A 25,869-nucleotide genomic window follows, 5' to 3' on the forward strand; every position below is an offset into this window, starting at 1 on the left:
GGGGTCGTTGGGGCCAATTTGCAAGTCAAATGCGCAAAACAGCGTGAACAATTCACTTTTTGCGACTTTTGATGGGTGTTAACCGACGGTTCGGGAGGTGGTCTCTAATTTTGGACGAAAATCACCCAGCGACCCCCCGATGCTCTATGGAGTGGATTTGGGTGGTTCGGCGGAGCCGTTGGGGCCATTTTACAATTTAAATGGGCGAAACGGCACAAACTGCCTGTTATTTGCAATTTTTGATGGGTGTTAGCCCACGGTTCAGGGGTAGGCCCGGGTTCCGGGCTCGATTCTCCACGGTTTAGGGGTGGGCCCGGGTTCCGGGCTCGATTCTATGTGAAAATCGCCTAACGGCCCCCCGACGCCCTGTGAAGTGGATCTGGGTGGTTCGACGAGGCCATTTTTAAAGTCAAAAACGGAGCAAACTGCCTATTCTTTGCAACTTTTGATGGGTGTTAGCCCACGGTTCAGGGGTGGGCCCGGGTTCCGGGCTCGATTCTATGTGAAAATCACCCAGCGGCCCCCCGACGCCCTGTGAAGTGGATCTGGGTGGTTCGGCGGGGCCATTTTTCAAGTCAAACAGTTGAAACGGCAAAATATATGGCGAAATAAAACGTTACTTGGTTTGGAAATCAATTGATTGAAGTACTTGAATGGAACTATCGAAGTGAAAGGATGAATTTGTGTAGGAAGATATTCTCACAGTTCAAATGAAATGCTCGATTTAACTACGGACCGGATATTCCCATTTCAAATTACATTCCTTTGTCGTGCTTCTTTATGTTCAACATGTAAGAATATTATCTTACTTATGGCCCAAGTTACTCGTGTTCTAAGTTTACTTGTGGTTCAAGTTTACTTATGGCGCAAGTAACATCCATTGTTAATGAATAAATCTTGTACGGATTAAGTCTTAACCTCTATAAGTTGGTCCTCCCTCCGCCCATTAACGTTATCACATATTCTCTACATCTTCTCCATCACTAAAAGTTGTGATAAAGTAAGGTTAGGACAAAGAGGTAGAAACCAAATTCGTATTAACTCTTCCACTTCTCTGTGCGTGCACTAATGTCTTCCACATCAGGTATATTTTTTATAACTTATCTCTATAAGATTATCGTGTACGAGATTCTGATGTGCATTAAGTGTTTAAAGTTTTACACAACGAACACTACCAGTTGGATTTTTGGCTAGCAAGGGAGCCCATACGCAGTTATCAATTGATTCCTTTACAATTTTGTTGTCTTCTTTATGCCCTTGAAAGACTAAGTGATCTGAAGCTGAAAGCTATTCCATTTAAGTGAGGTGGTACTAAGTGTGAGATCAGTATTAGGTGGACTTTTAAATATAAGCATTTGCTGCAATTGAATTTTGATGAATCATATCTAGATTGAATAGTCTCAATTCCTATAGTCTATGTATTTTTCAGTGGCATGATACGTAGAAACTTCCTGATCCTTGCTTGCTCTTGAGTGGGTAATTACTTGCTTAACACAACTCAACGTTTATACAAGTGTTGCCTTGTCGATGATATTAGTCGAACTACTCGGCATTCCTTAAGAAAAAAATTGCCCTTCTGATCTATCACATCCCCCTAAGGAATTTTCTCCCATTATCAGGAAGAGGAGACTGATGACTATGACTCTCGCAGGTCTGCTGCTCGACATCTCTTTGAAGAAGACCTAGAAATGGTAGAGAAGCGAATCACTAATACGAAAAAGGTGTAGTAAGTGAAGTAAAATGAAGATTCTCCCTTTTGTCAGAGAGATACTCCTAGACAAACATCATTGCCTGCTTCAAAGCGTTCTAGACGCCCTGTTAACTTTGATGACGGTGAGAAAGAGTCTTCTGAGTATGAAACTGAAGAGGAAGAAGAGAGGCCTCCACCGTGTAGAAAGTCTATTCAGGAGGAGGAGCCAGAATATGAAGAAGAGCAAGAGCGTGGTCGGGGTGAGGAAGAAGAGGCATATGAAGAGTCAGAAGAGGGAGGTTGAGGTAGGAAACTGTTCTTCAGTGTCCAGTATTATCCAATCTGAACCTTCTTGATCATGGAGTTGTTGAGTAAGACCTTAACGATTGCTAGATATGCTTGCGACATTTGCAAGACCTTAATGAGGATAATTTTCTTGTGTTCTGGCTTCTGGCTGTGTAATAATCTGGAGTTAAGATTGTTGCCTAAGTTGCGCGGACTCTCCTCTTTTGATGCCGCACCCGTGTCGGATTCTCCAAAAATACACTACTTTGGGCGAATCCGACACTCAACGGCCGACATTTTTAAAGAGTTTGTTGCACGTGTGAAACCTGTTTTGTCATAGTAAATTAAATTTCTATGAGCGGAACCAAAAAAAGCTACAATTGTTTGATATTTAATATTTTGAAAAAGCAACATTTGTAGGTAGAGGTTTTGGAAGAAATTCTCACTGTGAATTCGAGCTTTTGTTCCTAAAACTTGCGTAATATTTCAGATGAACAACTTGCCTCGCTAATTTAACCTGTGGAATTTCTGGTTGAACTTTGAAGTTCATTTTTCTAATGAACAATAAAAGCACATTAGAGAATGATTTTACTAACTCCAAGTTGATGTGATGGAGATAGAATTGTTGGATGTGGAGGAACAACCTTGGAACCGAAGTTCGAATCCCTAGAAAGATGATTATAGGGTAATCTTTCCATCTTCCTTAGCCTCAGTGAGTGAGTAGAGTAATTCAATCAGAGAGGAGGTAGCTGGTAATAGGTGAATTAGTCGAGGCATGCACAAGTTGGCTCGGGCGTTACTCTTGCATATTAAAAAGAAACTAGCCGTATCAAACTTTTAAGTGTTTGTATTCACTATATTTGTAATTGGTCGATTAGGTATTTATCGTCACTGGACCCTTTAAGTTACAAAATGAGTTATATATATGGACAAATTTTGCAAATGTGAGCTTTGCAAAGTTTTGCTGGTCCCAAGCTCAAATAAAGATGATTTTGGTCTGTGGACTACTACAACAACAAAAATAAACCTAGTGTGATTCCATTAGGGAGGGCCCCTACCTTTGTGGAGTATAGAGGTCATTTGCAATAGATCCTCGATGGAATGTGAAAAACTAGTTTAGAAAAAGAAAAACTTTTGACTATTATGAATCCTCTTAATAGGACCTGAATGAACGAGATTGATATGAAGCCAATATATGCATGTCATCAGGGGAGCTACCCTTTAGTGAGGGAACCCCTTCGGTGAAAAATTATACTCCCTCCGTTTCATAATAAGTGAATTGTTGAAGCAATTTTAGTGTTTCAAAATAAGTGAATGGTTCACAATTCAAGGTAACTGTTGGAAATTTTTTCCAAATTTACCCTCCATTAAATGTGCATTGGGAGTAATGTATCATGTGTCTTTGCTTTTTGAAGAAGGTAAAAATGGAAAAACATGATAAATTTATGTATTTGCTTTTTTTTCTTAACATGTGTGCCAAAATCCAACAATTAACTTATTGTGGAACGGAGGGAGTATTATTTATACATGATTAAAATTATTCTTTATGTGTATATAGTAGATGTTGAACCCCCTTCTATTTGTTCGTATGTTATTTCTAAACCCCTTAGTGAATATCCTGGCTCCGCCACTGCATGTCATGTGTTTGAATATAGAGTTCATTTTACTTAACCATACTTAATTAACATGTATTTCACAAAGATCCCTGCAGCAACTTCTACAGTTACTGCAGCAACTTTGATAATTGTTGTAACACAGCAACTAATAGTAGTTGATGCAGCAATTACCGTAGCTGCTGCAGCAATTATCGTAGTTACTGAACCAACTCTCGTAGTTGCTGAATTTGCTAAATTATTTGTTCATTGATTTTTGAAAGAAATCAAAAAATTTCTTCTCGAACTTTTCAATTTTTTTTTTATAAAACTAGTCCATAAAAATTTAAAAAGGAAGAACGTAATGAAAAGAGAATAAGAAGAAGAGAAGATGGGAGAAGAGAAAAATCTATAGAGAGAGAGAAAAATAAGAAGAAGAAGAAGAAGAAGATGGGGGAGAAAAAGAAGAAGAAAGATTGAAAGATAAGAAAGGGGGAAACTCTAAAATTTGAAATTTAGAGTCGAGGACTTTTTAAAAAATTAAAAAAAAAAAGTTACACTTTACACCCCAATTAATTTAATTTAAATGAAGCTTTGACCTTAGCTGGTCAAAATTATCATCATTTTTTATTTAAAAACTTTTTTAACATCTCCCACTTAATTTTCTCAACTTAGTACAATTTGCTATTGTCTTTTCTTTACATGTTCATCAGTTCTGGTCTAATCATATATTCATGTACCGTTGAGCCATTTTGTGATTATTCGAGTTGTTAGTAAAGTGACTGTCTTAAGAAAAATAACTGAAGGAGCAACTATAGGAATCTTTTGAGTAAGGGGTTTATCGCCTAGTGTTTCTCCACAAGGTGTTCCTGTTTATTCGTGAAAAAGAAAATTAGTTTCTTACATAAGTGAATTGACTATTGACAACTGAATAAGGTGAAAAATAAGAATAAGTATTTGATGCTACGTATTGATGGTTTTTTTGACCGGCTTCATGTTGCAGCAGTTTTTCTAAGGTAGACTTGAGATCAAGCTACCATAAGTTAAAACTCAGGGCAACAAATGTTTCTAAGTCCACCCTGAGAATTCATTATGGCAACTACGAGTTCTTGATTATGTCCTTTGATTTGATCAGTGTTTGGCAGTATTTATGGAGATGATAAATGTCATGTTCAGGCCTTATATGGGCTCATTTTTGTAGTGTTCATCAAAAACATCTTAGTCTACTTGAGGAGTAGGGAGGAGCATAAGCAACACTCTAGAATTGTGCTCCAAATTTTTAGGGATCAATGCTCCAAACTATTTGCAAACTATACTTGAGATTTTTCAGAAAGAAGAAGAGTTTTTTACTTCAAAATTTTCTACCTATATATGACGAAAAAATTAGATATTTATAATCAAAGATATTGCTTGAGAAAGGAAGCAATGACTCATAAAGTTTTGGTCGGCTCACATGCGTCCTCACATGGTCCAAATGTGGCTGCATGTTGGCAATGTTTTGGTCGATCCGTGTTGCGATGTGCGTTGGAATGTGCGTCCACACATGGCCAAATGCACCTTCAAATTTTAAATGAACTTTATCAAAAAATAGTCTTCTCGATTGATCGTTTGACAAATTTAAATTCGAAGTCAAAGTCGAGTCGAGCAAGCAATGGCAAAGATGGTGGGAGGCTTGCTTTCTTCTATAATTAAGCACAAGAATGTTTCTTTCTCTCATATTTGTGGAAGAAACACTCTTTTATAAAGTGAAAGCACAATTTGCTCTTTTTTTCTCCTTTTTTCTTTCACATTTTACTAGAACTAGAATCGAACAGACCATATCCCTACCTCAAAAATAGAAAGATTGTTTTCGATAGACCTCAACTCAAAAAAAAACTAATCTAAAAATGGATAAAAAAATTATTTTCGATAAATCCTTTACTCAAAAAATATCCAACTCTATACATGCATCAAACTATCATTGTCTTATATGATTTTAGACTATACTCAACATATTAACTAACATTTATTTTGTACAGTCCAACTACTCCATTTGCACACTACCTACATATTTATATGACATTTCAACCTCCTCTTTGAAATTGAAAACCTTAACCGCTCAATCATTACATTTTAATAACCTTTTACTAATATAGTACTTATGTTAAATTAATAATCTATACAACAAAATGTTTATATTAAGCTTAAAACTGCTAGAATGTTTCATATTGTGTTAAAAGAAAATTCTTAATATTTATGGGAGGGAGGAGGGAATGCAATAAAATTCTTGTAATACATTTTAATCATCACTAATATAGTACTTATGTTAAATTAATTATCTATACAAGCAATAATAATATATTTTAGTGTAGTTTCATGAATTGGGTCGGAAAGAAGTAGAATGTATTCATATCTTATTTCCTTTTTCGTACAGTAAAGAGATTACAACACCAACATATTTGATGTAGTCCCTCAACGTGAATAAAATTTGAACTCTTCACCTAAGTTTTAAATTAACCCTAAACCTAAAATATCTCATATTGATTCATGAAATGAATGTGTTGTCTCCTCCCATATTACACTGAACAATACTTATGCCATCAACTAATTTCCAGCATTAAGTTTAGCCTCAGATTCACTTTCTTTGCATGATATTAATGCCACAGTCACTCATATGTTTGGACTTTTGTCTACTCCATACTTGGCTCTTGCTTTAACCTTAATTATAACAATAACATATTCAATATAATTTCGCAAGTTAAGTTTGAAAAAAATAATGTCCTTACACTTCTCTTATATCTTTGTGAGGTAAGAAATTACAACAACATATTTAGTATAGTTTTATTATGTGGTATTTGAGGAAGGTCGAGTGTACTCAAGCCTTATTCATATTTCAGAGGTAAGGCTATTTACAATAGACCCTCGGCTCAACGATTGACTCTCTCTTCTTTGCCAATTTCTTAAATGTTGTCAACTCAGTGATGGGGTATATGAAAAGAAAAAATAAAAATCTCATACAGAGACAACATGAAATGAAAAAACAAAAAATCTCATATAGAAGACGAACTCAAGTTTAAATCACAATATATAGGGGCAGCGGCGAAGTCAAGATTTACGTTGAGGTTTAAAAGTGCACACATGAACTAATTGAAGAAAATTCGATGCCTTTTATATATATATATATATATATAATTAATTTTTCATCGAAGAAAATTTAAATGAACTCCCGAGTATATGCTAGCTTCACTCCTGAATAGGAGCATATATATTAATCAAATATATAGCGTGATTTTTCATCGAAGAAAATTTAAATAAACTCCGTGACTATATATGCTAGCTCCGCCCTAATAGGGGCACCACCAACTCTCATAAAGAACCACAGGAACACAACCACCATAGATATGATTAAGGAGTCCTCCTATATGCACATATTAGTCAAACAAAAGCAAAAAAGCAATTGTGAAAGAATGAATTGCCTTAAAAAGAGGCAAGTGTTATTCGGTGATACAATGATATAAGAACACATGTAAATTGAAAATGTGATCAACTCAATGTGTTATATCAAGAAAATGAAAGTAGCAATTAAATTTTATATACTTTCTCCGTTCACTATTATTTATCATATTTCGCTTTCTAAAAATTAAACATCATATAATTTTTAAATATTTAAAAATTAAATTAATTTTATTCCAAAGACTAATCAAAATTGACTAATAAATCAAAATATAACAAGTAAAAATGAACAAAAATTATTTATATAAATTGAAATTGTTAGCATTCGAACTTTAAGAATGAAAATGCTCAGGGTATTAAAAATTTTAATTTTTTTTATCATCATATACCCTACGCTAATTCAAATTATTAAATTTTAGATAATATAAAATACCATTAGAAAAAACTCTTTAACTTTTTCGTTCCCTCCAAATAGCTATAATTTCATTTTTGTCACTTTCTATGCACTCCCATCATAATCATAATCACAAGAAAAGCATCTTCATCCTTATCTCCTCTACCTCATTGGTGGGCCCCACTTACAGTTCCGACGATTCTCCGGCTACTTTTTCTGTTCCGATGATGCTCCGGCAACTCTTTCCTATTATTTGTATACTACATTAAAAATAAATGATCAATAATATTGGCTCACTGTAAAAAATTAATAAATAATTTATTATTTTATATTCATTTTATCCATGTTACTAACATTGACGGACTTGGAATTTAGTCTGTATAGAGTTTAACGAATGTCGATGCATCATCCATTTAAACCTAAATCTAGTTACTAATAATTTCTCCAACTCAATTTAAGTAACATATTTTAGAAATTAAAATTTAAACAAATTTATATTTGATTATTATTTTCTCATATATTATTTAAATATTTTAAAATGTCAAGTATAATAATTTTTTATTTAAAAAAAGCTTAAAAGTTGAATTTAAATTATTCATACTAACGAAAAATAAATGCCACATAAATTAAATGGAAATGCTTTAAAGTGTTCTCTCTATTAGTTCGTAAAGTATATGCAAGTAAATATGTTTAACTCCATTTGCTTACCGGAAATTAAGACTACGCCGGCGGTGTAACCGGACATCCGCCAGAAGACTCGCCGGAGATTGCCGGAACTTCGCCGCACTTCCGGCACCGAGCACGAGCAACGACGAGTGTCCGTCGACACGACGGACATGACGAGTTCGATAAAAGCCACGTGTCGACACACAATACGTGGAACCGATGGCCACAATTTGGCAACACTCGAATTTCATCTCCTTCAACATATTCCACAAGACAAATTGCACACTCGCCGTCCCCGTCACCGTCGCCGTCGGTACCACCGGTGCCGGGAGAGTAATTGAATTTTGGTAAAGTCTTCAAAGCCTTCTTCTTTAAGCCTTTGATTTTTACCGGCGGCTGTGCATTTTCCGGCGAGTCTCGCCGGAGCCAAGTACACCGAGCTACAACGATGAGACCTGAGACGCAGATTACTGCACAGAGTAACGCCGCGAGAATGACGACGAAGTCGGATTCTGCTGCCGCGACTGACGGTGGCTCCGCCGTTGCCATCGACGGCGGCGAAGTAGTGGAGGAATTAGTGGTTAGTAGAAACCTAAGTGGACGAGTCATAATTTAAAATTTAGAGTTTAGGGTTTTTGATTTTAAAAAAATGGAGGTTGAAATGTTGTTATATAAAATATGTAGGTGAGTGAGTGTGTAGATGGAGCAGTTGGACTATTGAAACTAAAAGTTAGTTGATATAGGTGGCGTATTGTTAAAGATCACATAAGAAGACGACAGTTATACAATAATTTAATGCATCAAATTTTGATATTTTAACCTGAAAATTTATCGAAAATAAATTTTCTATTTTATAAAACTAAGTGTTTTCTCGTATATTTCATTCTTCTTAAATTTTCTTTGTCGAGCTACATCAAGTATGTAATTAATAAGAAGACGATAATTAAACGATAATTTAATTCATGAACGGAGTTGGATAATTTTTGGGTTGAAAATCTATCGAAAATAACTTTTCTACTTTATTAAAATTAAAGTTTTGTATCGTATATTTCATTCTTTCCAAATTTCACTTTTAGGGCTACATCTATGTAATTAAGATCATATAAGAAAAAGATAGTTGAACGATAATTTAATGTGTGAATAGAGTTGAATATATTTAAGTTGAGAATCTATCAGAAATAAGTTTTCTACATTGCAAAGCTAAGAATTTTCTCGTATATTTCATTTTTTCTAATTTTACTTATCGAGCTACATCAAGTATGTAATTATATTGTAACTAAAGTAAAATAGGAGCCAAGTATGAAGTAGATAAAAAATGTAGATTTATTTGACTTTAATATTGTGTGAAGAAAGTGAATATTATGTCAAACTCGATACACATATAGAGTTGGATATGTTTTGGTCCAGGATTTATCAAAAACAATTTTGTTACTTCATTTTTGGATTGTTTTGAATTATTTTTTCTTCAGCTGAGGGTCTATAAAAAATAATCTTTATACCTTTGAGGTAAGAATAAGATGCCCTTCTCAAATCTCATATTGTGAAACTATATTAGCTATGTTGTTGTTGTTATAATTTTTTTATCCCGCGAAGATAAAAATGAAGTGGATGAATATACTAATTTTTTTTCAAATTTATCTTGAAAAATTATACAAAATATATTATTAATATTATCATTATAATTAATGTAAAATAGGAGCCCAGTATGGAATAGACAAAACATATGGGTGTAACTTTAATATCATGCAAAGAAAGTGAACATTAGGCCAAATTCAATGCTGAAAATTAGTTAATGAGTCAAGTATTGTCCAAAATGTAGTGTGAGGAGCCTAACACATTCATTTCATGAATCAATACAAGATATTTAAGGTTGATGGTTAATTTAAAATTTAGGTAAAAGAGTTGAAATTTCATCCACGTTAAGGAACTATACTAATTATGTTATTGTTGTTGTAATCTCTTTACGCCATAAAGAAAGGAATAAGATATTAGTATTCAGTATAGTCCACTTTTTTCACACTCAATTTGTGAAATTATACTAAATATATTGTTATTGTAATTAATGTAAATTAAGAGTCAAATAGAATGGGTCTTATTTTAATATCATGTAAAGAAAGTGAATATTAGGCTAAACTCAATGCTGAAAATTAATTCATGACGTAAGTATTGTCCAAATGTAATGTGAGGAGAAAACATATTCATTTCATAACAACAATATGAGATACATAAGGATTCGTTTAGTGTGAAGTATAAGGTATAATAGTATCGAAATAAAATATGAAATTATTTTATTTCGTGTTTGGTTGGAGGTATAACTTAGTCGTGGGATTATTTATCCCACCATTTATACCACAGTGATGGAATAAATTATTTCATATATTTGGTGGAATAACTAATCCCGAGTTTAATTATCTCATAATAACTCTTTCTCAACCAAACGACCCTTTAAGGATAGGGTTAATTCAAAATTGAGGTAGAGAGTTCAAATCCTCCCTCCCATATATTTAAGATTTTTTTTGTTTAGATAATATGAAAAATTCTAACACTTTTAAGCTTACTATAACATTTTGTTGTATAAATTATTTATTTAACATAAGTACTATATAGTAGTGATGATTAAAAGGTATTAAAATGTAATAATTGAGTGGTTAGGGTTTTCAATTTCACAGAGGAGGTTGAAATGTCATTATAGAAATATGTAGTGTGTATAGATGGAGTAGTTGGTACTGTTGAAATTAAAAGTTAGTTAATGGGGTTGGTTTGGTTTGGCTTTGGGTGAGGGTGGGGGAGTATTGTCCAAAATCATAAATAAAGACGACAGCTCAATGCACATATAGAGTCGATATTTCTGAATCGGTGATTTATCGAAAACAATCTCTTTACCTTATTTTTGGATTATTTTTTTCTTAAATCGAGAATCTATCGAAATAACCATTCTAATTCTGAGATAGAGATAATATCTTTATACATTTTATCCTTTTCAGATTTCAAGAAGTGCACTGAATGTATTACTATAGTTGTTATAGTTTAGTTACCTCACAAAGATAGATATAAGATGTGTATATCTACTCACTTAACTTGTAAAACTATACAAAATATATTGTTATTATAGTTAGTGTAAAATAAGAGCCAAGTATGAAGTATTTAAAAATAAAATGTTGATAAATTTGATTTTAATATCAGGTAAAGAAAGTGAATATTATGCCAAACTCAATGCTGAAAACTAGTTCATGAGTTAAGCATTGTCCAATGTAATGTGAGGAGGCAACATATAAATTTCATGAATCAATATGAGATGAGTAATCTAAGTGGTTGAGAATTAATGTGAGGGCAAGTGATTTTTTTTGGTTTTCTTTTTTTGGTTTTCTATTTGGTGCTCGATTCCTTTATCTTGAGCCGAGGGTCTATCGGAAACAGCCTCTCTACTTCTTCAAAGTTAGCGGTATGGACTGCATACATCTTACCCTCCCCAGACCCCACGCTGTGGGAATACACCGTGTTTGTTGTTGTGTGTTTGTTGTATTCGGTGTCTGGTACCCACATTAGAGCCCGACTAATCCGAATTCGTGTCGGGTAGGACCCCATTCGAGGAGTAGCGCTCCCTACCAAGGGTTTTTCCATACCCAAAGCTCGAACCCGAAACCTCTAATTATGAAGGAGTAGCCCATCCACTGCTCCACATCCTTTGGTGGTAGGGCAAGTGATCTTATTACCTCGATATACAAGACTAAGAATTAATTCAAAATTGAGGAGTATGGTTATGAGAACATCAAATCTTTTGATAAGTGAATTGATCTGTTTTGACATGGCACAAAATTTTAAAAAAAATTCTTGTGGTTTAAATTAAAAATGTATTAAAATGTTTTTTAATTTTATGATCTTAAATATATCATATAAAAAGTTAAAATTAAAGAATTGCTAAAAAGGAGTGAATTATTTTAAAAAAAAATAGAAAAACAAATTGAAATCGAGGAGTAATATTATTTCCCCAAATTAGGAAATGGGGCCAAGCATTGGCCAAAAATATTCATAACAAAAGAATGGGGGGTTCACTTGTTACTTCACAAAATCACAAGTGGATTTGTGGTTTTCACTTGCTTGCTTTGAAATATAATAGCATTTTAAGAAAATTAAAATGATATTCTTGTAGTTTTTTATTTTGGTTTATGTTAATATTTTTTATTTTGTGTAGTTCGATTTAGTATCATTTATTATTATTATCTATGATCTTTTGTATTTTTATTACGGCTTTTTCTAATATATACTATTGTCTTGAGTTACGGGTTTTTCAGAAACAGTCTATCTACCTCATATCTTGGTTAGAAGTAAGATCTGTGTACAAATTTTCCTCCTCAGATCTCACTTTATGGAACTACATTGGGTATAATTAATCAGGATAGATTTAAATTTTTTTTAAAAAAAGAGAGAAATATTTCATTAAATATCAAGAAGAATTGAACTTCAAAATTATCTTTTTTCTGATTTTGTATTATAGCAAACAAGTAGGACCAATTGATCCACTTGTCTACCAACTAGTAACAAAAAGAGATTCAACATAAATTATGTACTAATTTTTTTTATCAAATAACATATTTGTGTTAAAAGGGAATTATTAAATATATTGAAATGTTAAATTTAGAATGTAAAAAGCATCACATCAATTCTTTAAGAAATGGGTGTGTCTCTTTAGTATGGTTTGAGCAATTTTCACTCTTAAACTAATTTTTGAGGTTGAATTAAGCTCCAGCATAACAGACTCACGTGGAAGAATGACTTGTACGTGGACCTATTAATTTTGAATATAGGGCATTGATTGAAATCATTGCATAGCACCTCCGCTTGGCTTGATGGACTTGGCCATACTTTATAACGAATGTGTCCAGCCTTTGGTGGTGCCTCCGTCGCCTTTAAAATCCTTGATCCATCTTTGATTCGAGATCAATTTCTTTACATGGTATCTGAATAAGATCGATTTCAGTCCTTGTTTTTCATTATTGGCCCTCATATTAAATTGAGCATACTCTAGATGTCCAATCCTGAGCATGAGGTTGGGGTGAAGAAGTGTCACATCATGCATGGTTAATGGAATGAGTAATCTCCTTATATGATCTTGGACAGTCCTTCCCTCAAGGGCTAACTTTTGGCCAGGGTTGAGTTAGGTACAAGATTCGTTTTTTATATGGTATTCGATTTTTGAGTAAAGATCCAAAAAAGCTAACCTTTCAGGTTAAGTAAAGTTTAAGATTCATTTCTTTACATGATATTAGAGCAGGATCAACTCGATTCTTATTTCAATATTCAGCCTATGCTAAATTGCACACACACCAAATGTTCAACATGGACATGAGGGAGAACGTGTTGCGAGAAAAGTCTCACACCAAACCCTTTAAGGGATGAGCGGGCTCCTTAATATGGGTTGATCAATCTTCGAACTAGTTTTTTAGGTTAAGTTAAATCTAAAATACATTTTTTTACATAAAACACAGTTATTATCACTTATAGTCCTAATTCTAAAATTTCAAAATCCATAAAATTGAAATCCCAACTTATAAAATTTCTCATAATTTAACTGTTACAATAGACTATAATATAGAATTATTTTAGTGTACCTATATAAGTGGTAATAATGTGAATAGAAAATGGAACTTTATCAATAGTCTATAGCCTATGTGGGACTAAAATCTTTACCCTTTTGCCTCTTATCATTATATCTTCTTATCTTTGCTTAAAAGGGAAAAAGCTGATATATTATATCAAATCAAGTAAATTAATTTTAGTGATTAAAAATCATTATTTAAAAAAAAAAAAAAACAGCTAAATCCGATCTGAAAAAATAGATCTACAAAATAGGTTGGAAAAACCGATCTCATGAGGTCAGTTTTTTCAAAAGAAAAAAAAAAAGGCCTCTTGATGTCGATTTTTTCCAAAAAAAAATAAAATTAAAAGTTAGATATTTAAAAATTATATGAAAAGTATTGTAAGTTATAATTCTACTAATACGATATAGTGGAAGCACACATCTTAAAATACCTTGTCATTTTGTCAGTAAATTCATGAAGTTTAACCCCGCAAAACAAAATATGATAAGTATTTTGAGACGAAAGAGTATATGTATACAGCGACAGAGTTAGAATTTTTACTGAGGAAGGTCAAGATATGTAGAAGTAAATAGATAAGCTAAATGAATGGGGTTCAACACCGTCTATTATATGTACATAAAATTAATTTTAACTATATATAGACAGTGCAATTTTCTCATCAAAAGAGATTCGAATAAACCCCAGCGAACAAACCAGCTCCGCACCCATGTGTACATATAAGTAGATATCCCTACCCTTTACTTCTTCAATAGGTTATGTGAGAATATAATCATTATATTTTATCTTTTCACTCTTATCACAATATCTTATCTTTGCACAAATGGGAAAAAAGTTTGATATATCATATCATATCATATGATAGAGAAAAATAAAGCTAAGATTTTGGGCTTAGATTTTCTTTTTTATTAAAGCATGAGAATTGACACAACCAATTGATTTCATTGCTTTAAATTGGATTTACTTAAACCATACCTTCAAAATGGGACAAATTTGTTGGGACCTTAGCCGCCTTTCTTTTGTCGTTTTAAATCGCCACTATTAGTGTATATTCAGTATATAATATGTGTATTATAAATGTATAATCGATATATAATATATACTAAATATATACTAATAACTATAAAGTGATTACGCCCGCAACAACATGATTGAGTGATTGGGGGTGTATTTTTTTCATGTGGGAGATCAGGAATCGAATTTAGTCTACGTTTGCCGCTCAATCATGAGCTCGTTGTATGAGCGAGCTATTGCACGGTGAGTAGGTTACCATAAATTGCTCGCTCGAAGGGCAAAGGTTTTGAATTTTCGTGATTATTTTTTAAAAAAAAGTGATTATACTTGTTGAGATTTACCAAAAATAGCACGCCAAATAAAATTTGCAAAGCAAAAAATATTCACCAAAAGAAAAAAAAATAGGAATAGGTTATGTTCCATAAGACATAAAGTCAATTTTACAACATTATATCTTAATTAGTTCATACACTAAATTTTAGCTTAGGCATAAGTTCAGTAGTATGAACTTTTTAAGACATAAATCTTCAAAGTTGAACTTACGCATTCTAAGACATAACTTGTGCTAGAAACATAAATTTGATTTTAGAATATTATGGCTTTGAAGGGAGTCTTGGAGTAACTAGTAAAGTTGCTGCCATGTGTCCAAGGTCACGAGGGTTTAAGCCTTGAAAAAAGTCTCTGGCAGAAATGCAAGGTAAGGCTGCGTACAATACAACCTTGTGATAGGGCCCTTCCCCGAACACCGTGCATAGCGATAGCTTTAGTACACCGAACTGCCTTTTTTTTTAATATGGAATTCATACATTGAACTTATGCCTTAAGCATAACTTGTGCGTTGACATGAGTTTAGTAGTATGAACGTGCGCCTTGCGAGGCATAACCTGCATGGCTATGGCTTGCAATACAAAATGTAATTTGACAAAAGTGTTGCTATTTTTTGTAATTTAATACTTAAATATGTTACTTTATGTATTTGTATTTTTGTTGCAACGGTTTGCAAAAATACAAAATACATATCGATCATAAAGGCAGTAAAAATCATATGTATTGGTATTTTTGTCGCAACAGTTTGCAAAAATACAAAATACAACTTGCTATATTATGTAATTATGAAACTGCTACTATAAAACTCATAATTAAGGGAATAAGTATATTGTTTTTGAATTTTGCCCTTTTTTTAATACTCCCTCCATCTCAATTTATGTGTTACTTTTTGAACTTCAAAATTCAAACAAGTTTATTTTTTACCGCAATTTTTCATGTATAGTGTAAATATTTTGAACTGCCAGCAATTGTGACTTATAATTCCTTTTACGTAGTTTTCAAATATATAAATTTTATTTTAAAAATTCAAAAATTTCATGTCCAAATTTACTCGAAAAACAAAAGTAACAAATGGATACAGGGGTAGTAGTAATGATAAAGGTTACCTTGCAAATTCGATAGCACTAAAAGAGCAGATATTCTCTAAAAAGATTTGCCAAGCGAAATTAAGTCATAGTTGTCCCACCAAAAATTTGATCTTGCAGTGCTAGCGCTTCGCATTCTTTCTATTGCATCCGGTTCCGTTCCAAAAAAAAGGCGGCTAAACTAAAATAATAAGTGAACTAGTCGTCATCTTGGCTCAGCACTCTTAGTTACGCTGCGCCTCGACCACAGTCGCCAAGTCGTAAATTTAAAAGATGCCACGTTGAAGATAATTTGTCCTAAATACTGCAGGGTATGTCGGATCCTCCAAAATCATGCATTTTTTAATGATCCGATAGATTTTTGGAAAGTCTGAGCAACATACCTAAGAAATCACAGTAAATAAGGATTTGAGACACAGATTAAAATCAGATATTCTCACAGTAGAAGAAGACTTATCAAAGAGGTCTCTGGGCCTTTAATTAGAACTATTAAAAAATATAATTGTACATGAGCCTTCACTTAATTTAGTTATATCTACTTGAGCATAAAAAGATGAAAAGTTCATCGCTAGATTAAAATTTCAACCCCTTGCGTTCAACTAGACTAACCCATTGGTATGCAGAATTCACTGCTCACAATAGTGCCTCAAGTTGAACAAACACATAGGCACCTCACAACATTAATTTTACATCCCTAAAGTATAGTTCAGATCAGGAGCCAATGTTACTTGCAGGAACTAACGTCAGAATTCTGAACCCATATACAAGATTTCCAGCACACATTACAACTCATTTTCAACGAGAACCTCGGGCACCATGTTTCATTCAAGAAATAGCAAATGTGTTTCTAGTACCCAAGGTTTAGTATGTCCTTCAAAGGCAAAACGGAATTACATCTTTTCATTCTTATTTGATGCCTAAAAACTACTCTTTCCGTCTGCAGATAGTAAGAAGCAACCAACCTTTCAGAAAGGCGAGTGATGGAAACTAGATAGATAAAGAGAAACAAGCTTAAAGAAGGGAAAACTGAAAAAGTATCTCTTTATAACTTTATTCACCCCACTCTACACGTCTCCGGCCTGTTTTTATCAGAGCTTAGAGTACCCTCCCCAGCCATCCACCTCCCATCTGAACCTCTTCTCTCTTTCACCCTCTTAGTTGCCACTTTAAAATCATCAAACCATCCCCACGAGAGTTCATGATAAGCATACACTCATGTGTCTCTTGTTTATCGTCTCAGCATGTCGCTATAAAGTCAAAATCCAGTCCCCGGGACTTGCATTTGAAATGCACTCTCTCCTCATCCATTTTTGCAAGACTATCTCACCCACACCTGGACTTACTGAGTCCTTAAAAATTTATCATATCTTGTTTGCCTTTCTCCCTCCAATCCTTTCCCATCTGAAAACATTAGGGGACCTAGTTGAACAAATTCCTTTGATAGGCTGCCTCATTATCCTATAATCTATATCTTTCCCCTCCATCCCGCCTCTTCCTCTCCATCCTAACCCTCATACCTCATCTCGTATCCAAATAGAAATTCAATCACCAAATTTGCCCCAGAAATCCCAAAGCTCGCCTAATGGTGTATCATCTATACATCTAATATACTAGCTCACATAACCAGCATACTCCTTCAAGAAAAGGTACACAGAAAAATAGAAACTGGTGCATTTTCTTTTTTTACTTATAAGTAAACTAGAAAAAGAAAGGGGAGGAGCGTGACTATGTTCAAGTAATACAAAGCTCAGAAAACATAAATGAAAGAGAAGAAAATCATCAAATAATAACCAGGTAGCTAAATACTTGGCCAAAGCTAAGTTGCAACCTCCTGAATCCCAAGTCGAGAAGCTTTCAGGACACCATTGCAGTAGTTTCATCTTCTTCGGCCTCTCCTGCTGACATTTCGTTAAACATGTACTGGCTCTGATACTCCATCAAGTACTGTGTGGATCTCTTCACATCATAAAACAGATTATAGACTCGAGTAATATCTTCCACTTCCACAATCTTCCCTTTCCGTTTTTGGCAAGCCAATGCTGCAGAAGTGATAAGGTGGATGGCGTATCTCAAAGAGGTATTCACCCCGATCTTGGTCAATAGAACTCTTGCATCCTCAGACATTTCTACATCCTCCTCTTGGCATCTGATGTCCAGGATTTTGCGAATTTCTTCCTCTTTGTAAGGTTGTGTAGAGATGATGAGCAGGCGATCAAGAAAGTCAATTGGAATCCCATGTGGGGATCTGTAGTTTGTTCCCCGGATTGTAGTAATGCCTCTATTGGTCGCAACAACCAATATAGGTGCCATGTCATTCTCCAGAGCTCGGTTTAGGAAAGAGAAACACTCAATGTCAAGCATATGTACTTCGTCAATGAAGAGGACACCAGGCACAATTTCTGCCTTTCCTTCCTCCCTCCACTCTGCAACCTTGGTGTCTATTTGTTCTCTCACTTCAGCACGAATCTCACCAGTATCACCCGTAAACAGTGCTAAAAATCCCTGTGTTCTGAAATTGAGATGAGCTGATCAACATTTTAATGCAGTGAAGTTGGAAACAGGACATTCTTTTAAGATGTCAGATGTTTCCAGCGGCAACTCTAAAACTCAAAGTGTGAAACTGATAAGTTCTGCAAATACAGTAAACAGGAAAGACATGGAGCTGCAGAAGCAAGTAGCATCTCTAATAGAATTGAAGCAGAGAAAAGGCCAAGGAAAAGGGAGGATACAAAATCTAAGACTAATGATAAACATAAATAATTGTTAAAAGTAGTCTATCAATCTTAGTACACAGAATGATCAGTCTGCTATTCAAATGTTATAGTCCAAACCTTGTGAGGCCCAAAACCTACAACAAATGCCCAAATCCAACCAAACATAATACAATAAAGAGACGTAAAAACACAGTTCACCAAGAGTGAAGGGATTAGCAAGAGAGAAATAGTCATCTCAGTTCCTAGCCACACCTCATTCAGTCTTTTGGCAAAATTTTACTACAAACGTGAATGTTGTTTTGAAGCCAATCCAAATAAATGATTACCAAGGAAAGCTATTACATGAATACTCATTGTAGCCCCGTGCATTACCAGCAGAGTATTGTATGATAACATAAGTAGCTAACTTAGCAAAAAGATATATTATACGTAAAAGAGATGAACGCGACAATACTATTTGGGCTATAACGCGGAGCTTAACTTCTAAAACCTGGTGACACAACGCTTATGACTCTTATTCTTATTCCTAATAGATGAGTTGAAAAGAGAATCAACTCCTTAAAGAACAATTTCCTATGGGAGGATAACGCATAAAGGAACAATTAAGCAAGCAACCATAGATAAATCAAATTGTTTCTTTCCAACAACGACATACCCAGAGTAGAGTCATAGACCCACAATGTGAGGTTTGGCGTAGGTACAGCATGCGGAGGTACAAGAATCAATAGATAATAACAGAACAACAGATAGCAGCTAAACAAAAACTACAACAAGACAAAACGTAATCAAGGTACAAGAATCAACTATAATAACAAAACATCAGATAATAATAAGACATCAGATAGTAGCTAAAAAAATACAACAAAACAATACAATAATCGAGGTACAACGAATCAAAAAAATCACATTTTTCCATGAACAAATAAAATTAGTACTAGCAAATTAGTACCTGCTATTTATGACATCGATTTCATGAAGCGTAACGCAATGCACAATCTCCTTCCTCTTCTGCAGCTCCCCTTCCGGACACTGCACAAACTTAGTCTGCGGCCCCATAGCATCATAATCCCTCGACCTAGAAAATGACCTCCCTAATTTCGTAATCTTCCCAGACGCCTTATCAATCGCAATAACATCCCCACTTTGAACCTTCTCCTTCCCTAACGCCTCAATCATCTTCGCCCCCAAATCATACACCGTCTCCATATCAGTCGTTTTCAACGTCAATTTCCCCGTCTTCGATGCAGCTCCTGATACCGTAGGCCTATCAAATTGCACCTCCACAACTTCACCTTCAATAACCTCAGCCTCTTCCTTAATTCTAACCCCAATAGCCTTCCTAAAGGCCTGCATTAACGCCTCAGTTTTCGACATATCTAATGAGTAAAGCTCACTACCAGCTAACATCGCAAATGGTGTTTCAATCCCTAACGATTTAGCCATTCCCATTGCTATTGCTGTTTTACCTGTTCAGGTTGAACAAAGATTAAAGAGATGTTTAAGAAATTAAATAAAGGGTATGATGGTAAAAATACTCCCTTCGTTCAGATTTACTTGTCCCTATTTTCCTAATTTCATTTTCATTTTACTTGTCATTTTTGACAAATCAAGAAAAGACAATTTTTTTCATGTTTTACCCTTAACATTAATTACTAGTTGTTCTCCAAATACATTTTCCAATACCTATTACTAAACATCAATTAATAGGGGTAATATGTTTAAGTAACTATACCAATTCATTGTTTTCTTAATAGATGTGTCAAGTCAAAAAGTGACAAGTAAATCCAAATGGAAGGAGTACATAGTTTCTTAAGGGGCGTGTAAACAAACAAAAATTGCGACAAGTTTTTTTGTTTTTTTTTTTTTTTGAAAACCATGGTGTTCGGGCCAGCTTGCGTGCACCTTGACTAATTCCACGAGATACCCAAGGTGTCAAACTTCTGTCTACCAAGGCTATAACAAAGGAGAAGAAATCACCTAGTCTTTGTCTCTATTGAGAAAATTGAACCTGAGAGCTCATGGTACTCAACCCAACTTCATTGAACCACTAGACCACACCCTTGGGTGCTAAATGCAACAAGTATTTAGAGACGAGGGAGTATAAGATCTTGATTAAAGAAATTAAACAAGGGTATAATGGTAAAAATAAATAGTTTCTTAATAGGACATGCAAACAAACAAACAAATGCTACAAGTATTTAGGAATGGGGGGAGGGAGGGAACATAAGATATCTCTTCCTACAACTGTTAACCTGTTTCAGATTTACCCACTAATATAACAGCCAAAAACACCACAAACATTACACTATCCAAGACACGTGCATAAAACTACGACTACAGGCACAACTACAAACAAACGCACTCATTCCTTCCTTTTCTCCTACTAAATAAGGGTATGATGGTAAAAATACTGAGTTTCTTAAGGGGGCGCACAAACAAAAATGTGTATTTACATGTTCCAGGTTGACCCATTAATAGAATGGCCAAAAACACCACGAACAAAAAACTACATGACACATGCATAACAATACGACTACAGGCATATCTACAAACAAACGCACTCTTTCCTTCCTTCCTACTAAATAAGGATATGGTGGTAAAAACGCATTGTTTCTTAAGAAGGACGTGCAAACAAACAAAAAAATGCTACAAGTATTTAGGAACATAAGGCGGGAGTATAAGATATCTCTCCCTATAATTATTTATCTGTTTCGGGTTGACCGGCTGATAGAACAGCCAATAACACCACGAACAAGAAACTACAAGACTCATGCATAACACTAAGACTATAGACATAGCTACAAACAAACGCACTCCTTCCTTCCTTCCAACTAAGGGTATGACAGTAAAAAGACATAGTTTCTTACGAAGGCGCGCAAACAAAAAAGAAATTAAGTTTTATGCACCGTCAATGTCCAGATATTATATTATACACTATCATTATTCTATACTATCAGGTAAACTTGACTTGCTAATAGAACAGTCAAAAATACCACGAACAAGAAACTACAAGACAGATACAATGCATAATACTATAATAGTACGACTACAAACACAGCTACAAACAAAGCACTCCTTCCTTCCAACTAAATAAGGAATAAGGGAGCATGACAGTAAAAATACATAGTTTCTTAAGAAGGCATGCAAACAAACAAAAAGGAATTTTAAGTTTTGTTCAATGTGAACAATGTACTGCATACATTGTACTGCGCGTACAATGTACGGAAACAGCCTCTCTAAAGAAGTAGTGATATGGACTGCGTACACTCTACCCTCCCCAGACCCCACGATGTGGGAATATACTGGGTTTGTTGTTGTTGTTGTTGTTCAATGTGACCAATGTACAAAATATTCTACATTATCCAGTAAACTTGAACTTGACCTCCTATTGCAAGTTACCCAATTTTTTCTCTTTCAATTTTTATATAAAAAAATTAGGTAAGTCAAGTTTACCTGAAAGTGTAGAATACTTTGTACACTGACAGTAAACCAAAAAATGCGACAAGTATTTAGAAACATAGGGAAGGAGTCTAATATTACCTGTTCCGAGTTGACTACAGGCACAGCTACAAACAAACGCACTCATCCTTGCTTCTTTCCTACTAAATAAGGGTATGATGGTAAAAATACATAGTTTCTCAAGGGGCGCACAAGCAAAAAATGTGTATTTACCTGTTCTATACAACCAATATTCTATGCTATCTAGTAAACTTGACTTGCTAATAACCAGTCAAAAACACCACGAACAAGAAACTAAATGACACATGCAATGCATAACACTACGACTACATGCACAAGCTACAAACAAAGCACTCCTTCCTTTCTTCCCACTAAACAAGGGTATGACAGTAAAAAATACATACAATAGTTTCTTAAGAAAGCCATACAAACGAACAAAAAAAATTAATCTTCATGCACTATCAGTATAAAATATTACACACTATCACGTAAACTTCACCTCCTATTGCAAGTTACCCAGTTTTTTCTTTTTCAATTTTTGCTTAAAAGATTGGGCAATTACGTCAAGTTTACTTAATAGTGCACAATATTAAGTCAAGGGCACGATAGTAAAAACACATAGTTTCTTAAGGCGTGCAAATAAACAAAAAAGAACATAAGTTTTGTGCACTATCAAGTACAAAATATTCCACACTATCATGTAAACTTCACCTTTCTATTATAAGTTACCCAATTTTTACGCAAAATATCGGGTACAATGCAGGTCAAATTTATCTGACAGTGTAGAATATTTTGTAAATTACCCAATTTTTACGCAAAATATCGGGTACATTGCAGGTCAAATTTACCTGACAATATAGAATATTTTGTAGACTTTCAGTAAACACTAAAAAATGGGACAAGTATTTAGGAAAGGAGAGGGAGTATAATATTACCTGTTCCGGGTTGACCCGCTAATAGAACAGCCCGACCGGCAATTTTACCTTGTTGAACCATTCTGACAATTACGCCCGCAGCTTTACGTGCGGAGGTTTGTCCTACCATACCTTCAGATGACAAACGAGGTTCCAGATTGTTGTCGAGACCGAGGCCGCGAATGTGTGAGTGTGCTCCTATTCGTTCAATTCGGGTTAAGTCACGCATTTCTGAGATTTTTACCTCACCCATTGCCATTGATACAGTGGAAGAACTAGGGAAAGTACAGAGGCTATGGAGCAAGAAGGGAGGATTTAGGGTTTTGTTGAACTTTGTTGTTGGGAGAAAATTAGGGGCTTATATACTCTTGAATTAAAATAAAAAAAAAAAATTGGGACAAACATATAAGGCCCCGGTCATGAAAATTAATAGTAATTTTATTTTTTTTTGGAATTGGAGTTATTTTTGACATGAATATAAGTAGCCGTTTGGTCATAGAAATTTTTTTTCTTTATTTTCAAAAAATTATTTTAATTTAGTGAAAAAAAGTGAAAATACACATCATTTGGCCATTAATTTTTTAACTTCAACTCCAAAAAATTATTTGAAAAAGTGAAAATAAGTTTTATTTGTTTTCACTTTTTTTCACTCGCTAGATTAGGTGAAAAAATTTATTTAAATAATAAAGATGAATACAATCTTGAGTCAGGAGTCTATCGGAAACAGTCTCTCTACCTCGTTAGGGGTAGTGGTATGGACTGTATATAATCTAATATATTGGGTTTGTTGTTGTTGTTGTTGTAAAGATGAATACATATCTTTTGAATATGTAAAGATGGAGAATTTATTTAATTAAATATAACATTTACCGAAAATGATTCTCAAAGATGATCGACATTCATCTACCACCTGTAAACTGCAATAAAATAATATGATAATAGAGACATCAAATGATACATGTCACACCCCTTTTTTAATTCCAAAATGATTTGATTTTAAGTTTCGAAAGGGTTTTTATTATCAAAGTGACAAGAGATTGAAAGTTTGTTTCAAAAAAGGATTATTTACATTTTTACTCAGAGTCGCCACTTGACATGATCTGGTATGCCAAGTCACGTTTGAAAAATCCTTTTCAAAACTGTTTTTGACTCTTTTAAACTGATCCGTGAACAGAGATTCCGGCTAAGGAATTCTGCTGATCGAGGGGAAGGTGTTAGGCACCCCTCGGTCCCGTGGTTTGACCACGGTCGCTCGGTGAAGCATATCGGCTAATTTTGACACTGCGAATGTATAAACCACACAAAACAAGCAAAACAATCAAGCAAGCAAACAAGACGAAACAATCTAAAATTTAGTGTCCAGTCCAATTATACAGTCCCGAAAAATGAAAACTACAAAAATGTAAACCTATTTTATTCTAAACTAATCCTAAATTACTCCTAGACTAAACTCCACCCGACGTTCCGGGCCTCGACCATGCGTCGTCTTCAAGTACATGATACTTCGGGGCATTCCCCGGTGAATAAATACAATTCCTTCGGGGCATTTCCCGGCAAATGAATACAATTTCAATTTCATAAGATAAACTAGAAAAGCATTCAACACATTTAACATTCCACGCATTCAGTCAAACAACGAAAAACACTTATTCCTAAATTGATGCCTACCCGAACTTATATTTGCCTATCTATTTCAACATGTCATAATTCTATCACATTCCCACGATATTCATGCTATTTTCCGGATTAAACAAACAATAATGAACCCAAGTTAATCTTAATCCTATTTTTATAACTCCTCGATTCCACCCCAAATTCCTTTATGCCAAAACAAATTCAAATCATCTTCGACCGAACCATTAATCAATTTCCATATAAAGTAAATGAATCCAACCACACCAATTACGAGGATTCACGTACATTCAAAACACCATGAAATCACATCGTCAACTACGAAAAACATAAGAAAGGGATAGAGTTAAGAATAGGACCTCAAGAGATTCGGATTCTGATTGATAATAACGAATGAAAAAAGCAGCAACCCAAACTCTCGAACAAAGAATAAACCTCAACAATGGCTGAACCAACTCGGAGTTAAACACCCACAACCCGGACCAATCCGAATCCCAAACCAGTCATAAACGAATAGAATATCCGAAATAGAAATTGCAATGAAAACCTAGATCTAAACGCGAGACTCTCGAAATCCAAACCAAATAGGAAATCCGTTGAGAAGAGGGACCAACAAGACCCAAATTGCTAAGAAAACATGAAAGAGCAAACCTATAACTGGAGCTCCGGCGACGGAAGACGACGACACAAGTCCAATTCAGCTGACTTTACTATTTCGCTTCAAAAAAATCAAGTGAACAAAGAAATTGGGAAGGGGTTTGAAGCTGCGTTGTGTGCATTAAAAAGGGTAAGGAAAGTGCGAACGATGGTCTTCAATGGACAGTGTGTGAGCTGTGTGTTTCAATTTTGTGAGAGGCTCTGTGTGCGTGCTTCTCTATTTTTGAAAAGAAGAAAAATCAAGCCCTGCATCAGAATCTATTGTGTGGGTTTTTGTTTTACTGTATCTTTAATGGAAAAAAAATTGAGTTTCGTGTATGGCAGTGGTGTGTGTATATGGTCTATGATGATGAAGATGAAATGGGTACCCCTCTCTTTTTGATAGCTCCCTTCTCTGTATTTTATTTTTGT

General features: G+C 34.5%; 2 protein-coding genes and 1 long non-coding RNA gene across 7 annotated transcripts; 1 reads left to right on the forward strand and 2 right to left on the reverse strand.

Annotated features, from left to right (window-relative positions):
- The first annotated feature begins 951 nt into the window (after positions 1–951).
- Positions 952–2,300, forward strand: LOC124897646. The gene is made up of 2 exons (XR_007054423.1): positions 952–1,084; positions 1,652–2,300. It is a non-coding gene; the product is annotated as an uncharacterized LOC124897646 (long non-coding RNA).
- A 2,567-nt stretch (positions 2,301–4,867) lies between these two features.
- Positions 4,868–8,818, reverse strand: LOC107868248 (RING-H2 finger protein ATL80). Of its 3 annotated transcripts, none has more exons than XM_016714888.2 (2): positions 8,102–8,795; positions 4,868–5,124 (listed from the first exon to the last, which is right to left on the reverse strand). In XM_016714888.2, the coding sequence occupies exon 1, from the start codon at positions 8,666–8,668 to the stop codon at positions 8,114–8,116; it is 555 nt and encodes a 184-aa protein (XP_016570374.1). In that variant the 5' UTR covers positions 8,669–8,795; the 3' UTR covers positions 4,868–5,124; positions 8,102–8,113. The 3 variants fall into 3 exon arrangements, with proteins under 3 accessions (XP_016570374.1, XP_016570373.1, XP_016570372.1); XM_016714887.2 differs by lacking the exon at positions 4,868–5,124 and adding an exon at positions 7,286–7,639 and having other exon boundaries at positions 8,102–8,818; XM_016714886.2 differs by lacking the exon at positions 4,868–5,124 and adding an exon at positions 7,286–7,653 and having other exon boundaries at positions 8,102–8,790.
- A 7,323-nt stretch (positions 8,819–16,141) lies between these two features.
- Positions 16,142–23,563, reverse strand: LOC107868247 (ruvB-like 2). 3 transcript variants are annotated; one of them, XM_047410752.1, is made up of 4 exons: positions 23,191–23,563; positions 19,746–20,262; positions 17,911–18,591; positions 16,142–16,465 (listed from the first exon to the last, which is right to left on the reverse strand). In XM_047410752.1, exons 1-3 carry the CDS (start codon positions 23,426–23,428, stop codon positions 17,937–17,939), a joined length of 1,410 nt encoding a protein of 469 aa, XP_047266708.1. In that variant the 5' UTR covers positions 23,429–23,563; the 3' UTR covers positions 16,142–16,465; positions 17,911–17,936. The 3 variants fall into 3 exon arrangements, with proteins under 3 accessions (XP_047266708.1, XP_016570371.1, XP_047266709.1); XM_016714885.2 differs by lacking the exon at positions 16,142–16,465 and having other exon boundaries at positions 17,742–18,591; XM_047410753.1 differs by lacking the exons at positions 16,142–16,465; positions 23,191–23,563 and adding an exon at positions 22,337–22,397 and having other exon boundaries at positions 17,742–18,591.
- Positions 23,564–25,869: the final 2,306 nt, after the last annotated feature.

This window comes from Capsicum annuum, chromosome 4, assembly GCF_002878395.1.
Source record: "Capsicum annuum cultivar UCD-10X-F1 chromosome 4, UCD10Xv1.1, whole genome shotgun sequence".
Classification (NCBI taxonomy): domain Eukaryota; kingdom Viridiplantae; phylum Streptophyta; class Magnoliopsida; order Solanales; family Solanaceae; genus Capsicum; species Capsicum annuum.

What these genes read in the sequence shown, in the direction of transcription:
- LOC107868248 (XM_016714888.2), bottom strand. Translation starts at nt 8,668, where the DNA reads ATGACTCGTCCACTTAGGTTTCTACTAACCACTAATTCCTCCACTACT.
- LOC107868247 (XM_047410752.1), bottom strand. Translation starts at nt 23,428, where the DNA reads ATGGCAATGGGTGAGGTAAAAATCTCAGAAATGCGTGACTTAACCCGA. An exon ending in AGCGGGTCAACCCGGAACAG is followed by an intron (nt 20,263 to 23,190) that starts GTAATATTATAC and finishes CAACCTGAACAG; the next exon opens with GTAAAACAGCAATAGCAATG. An exon ending in ATCGATGTCATAAATAGCAG is followed by an intron (nt 18,592 to 19,745) that starts GTACTAATTTGC and finishes TCTCAATTTCAG; the next exon opens with AACACAGGGATTTTTAGCAC.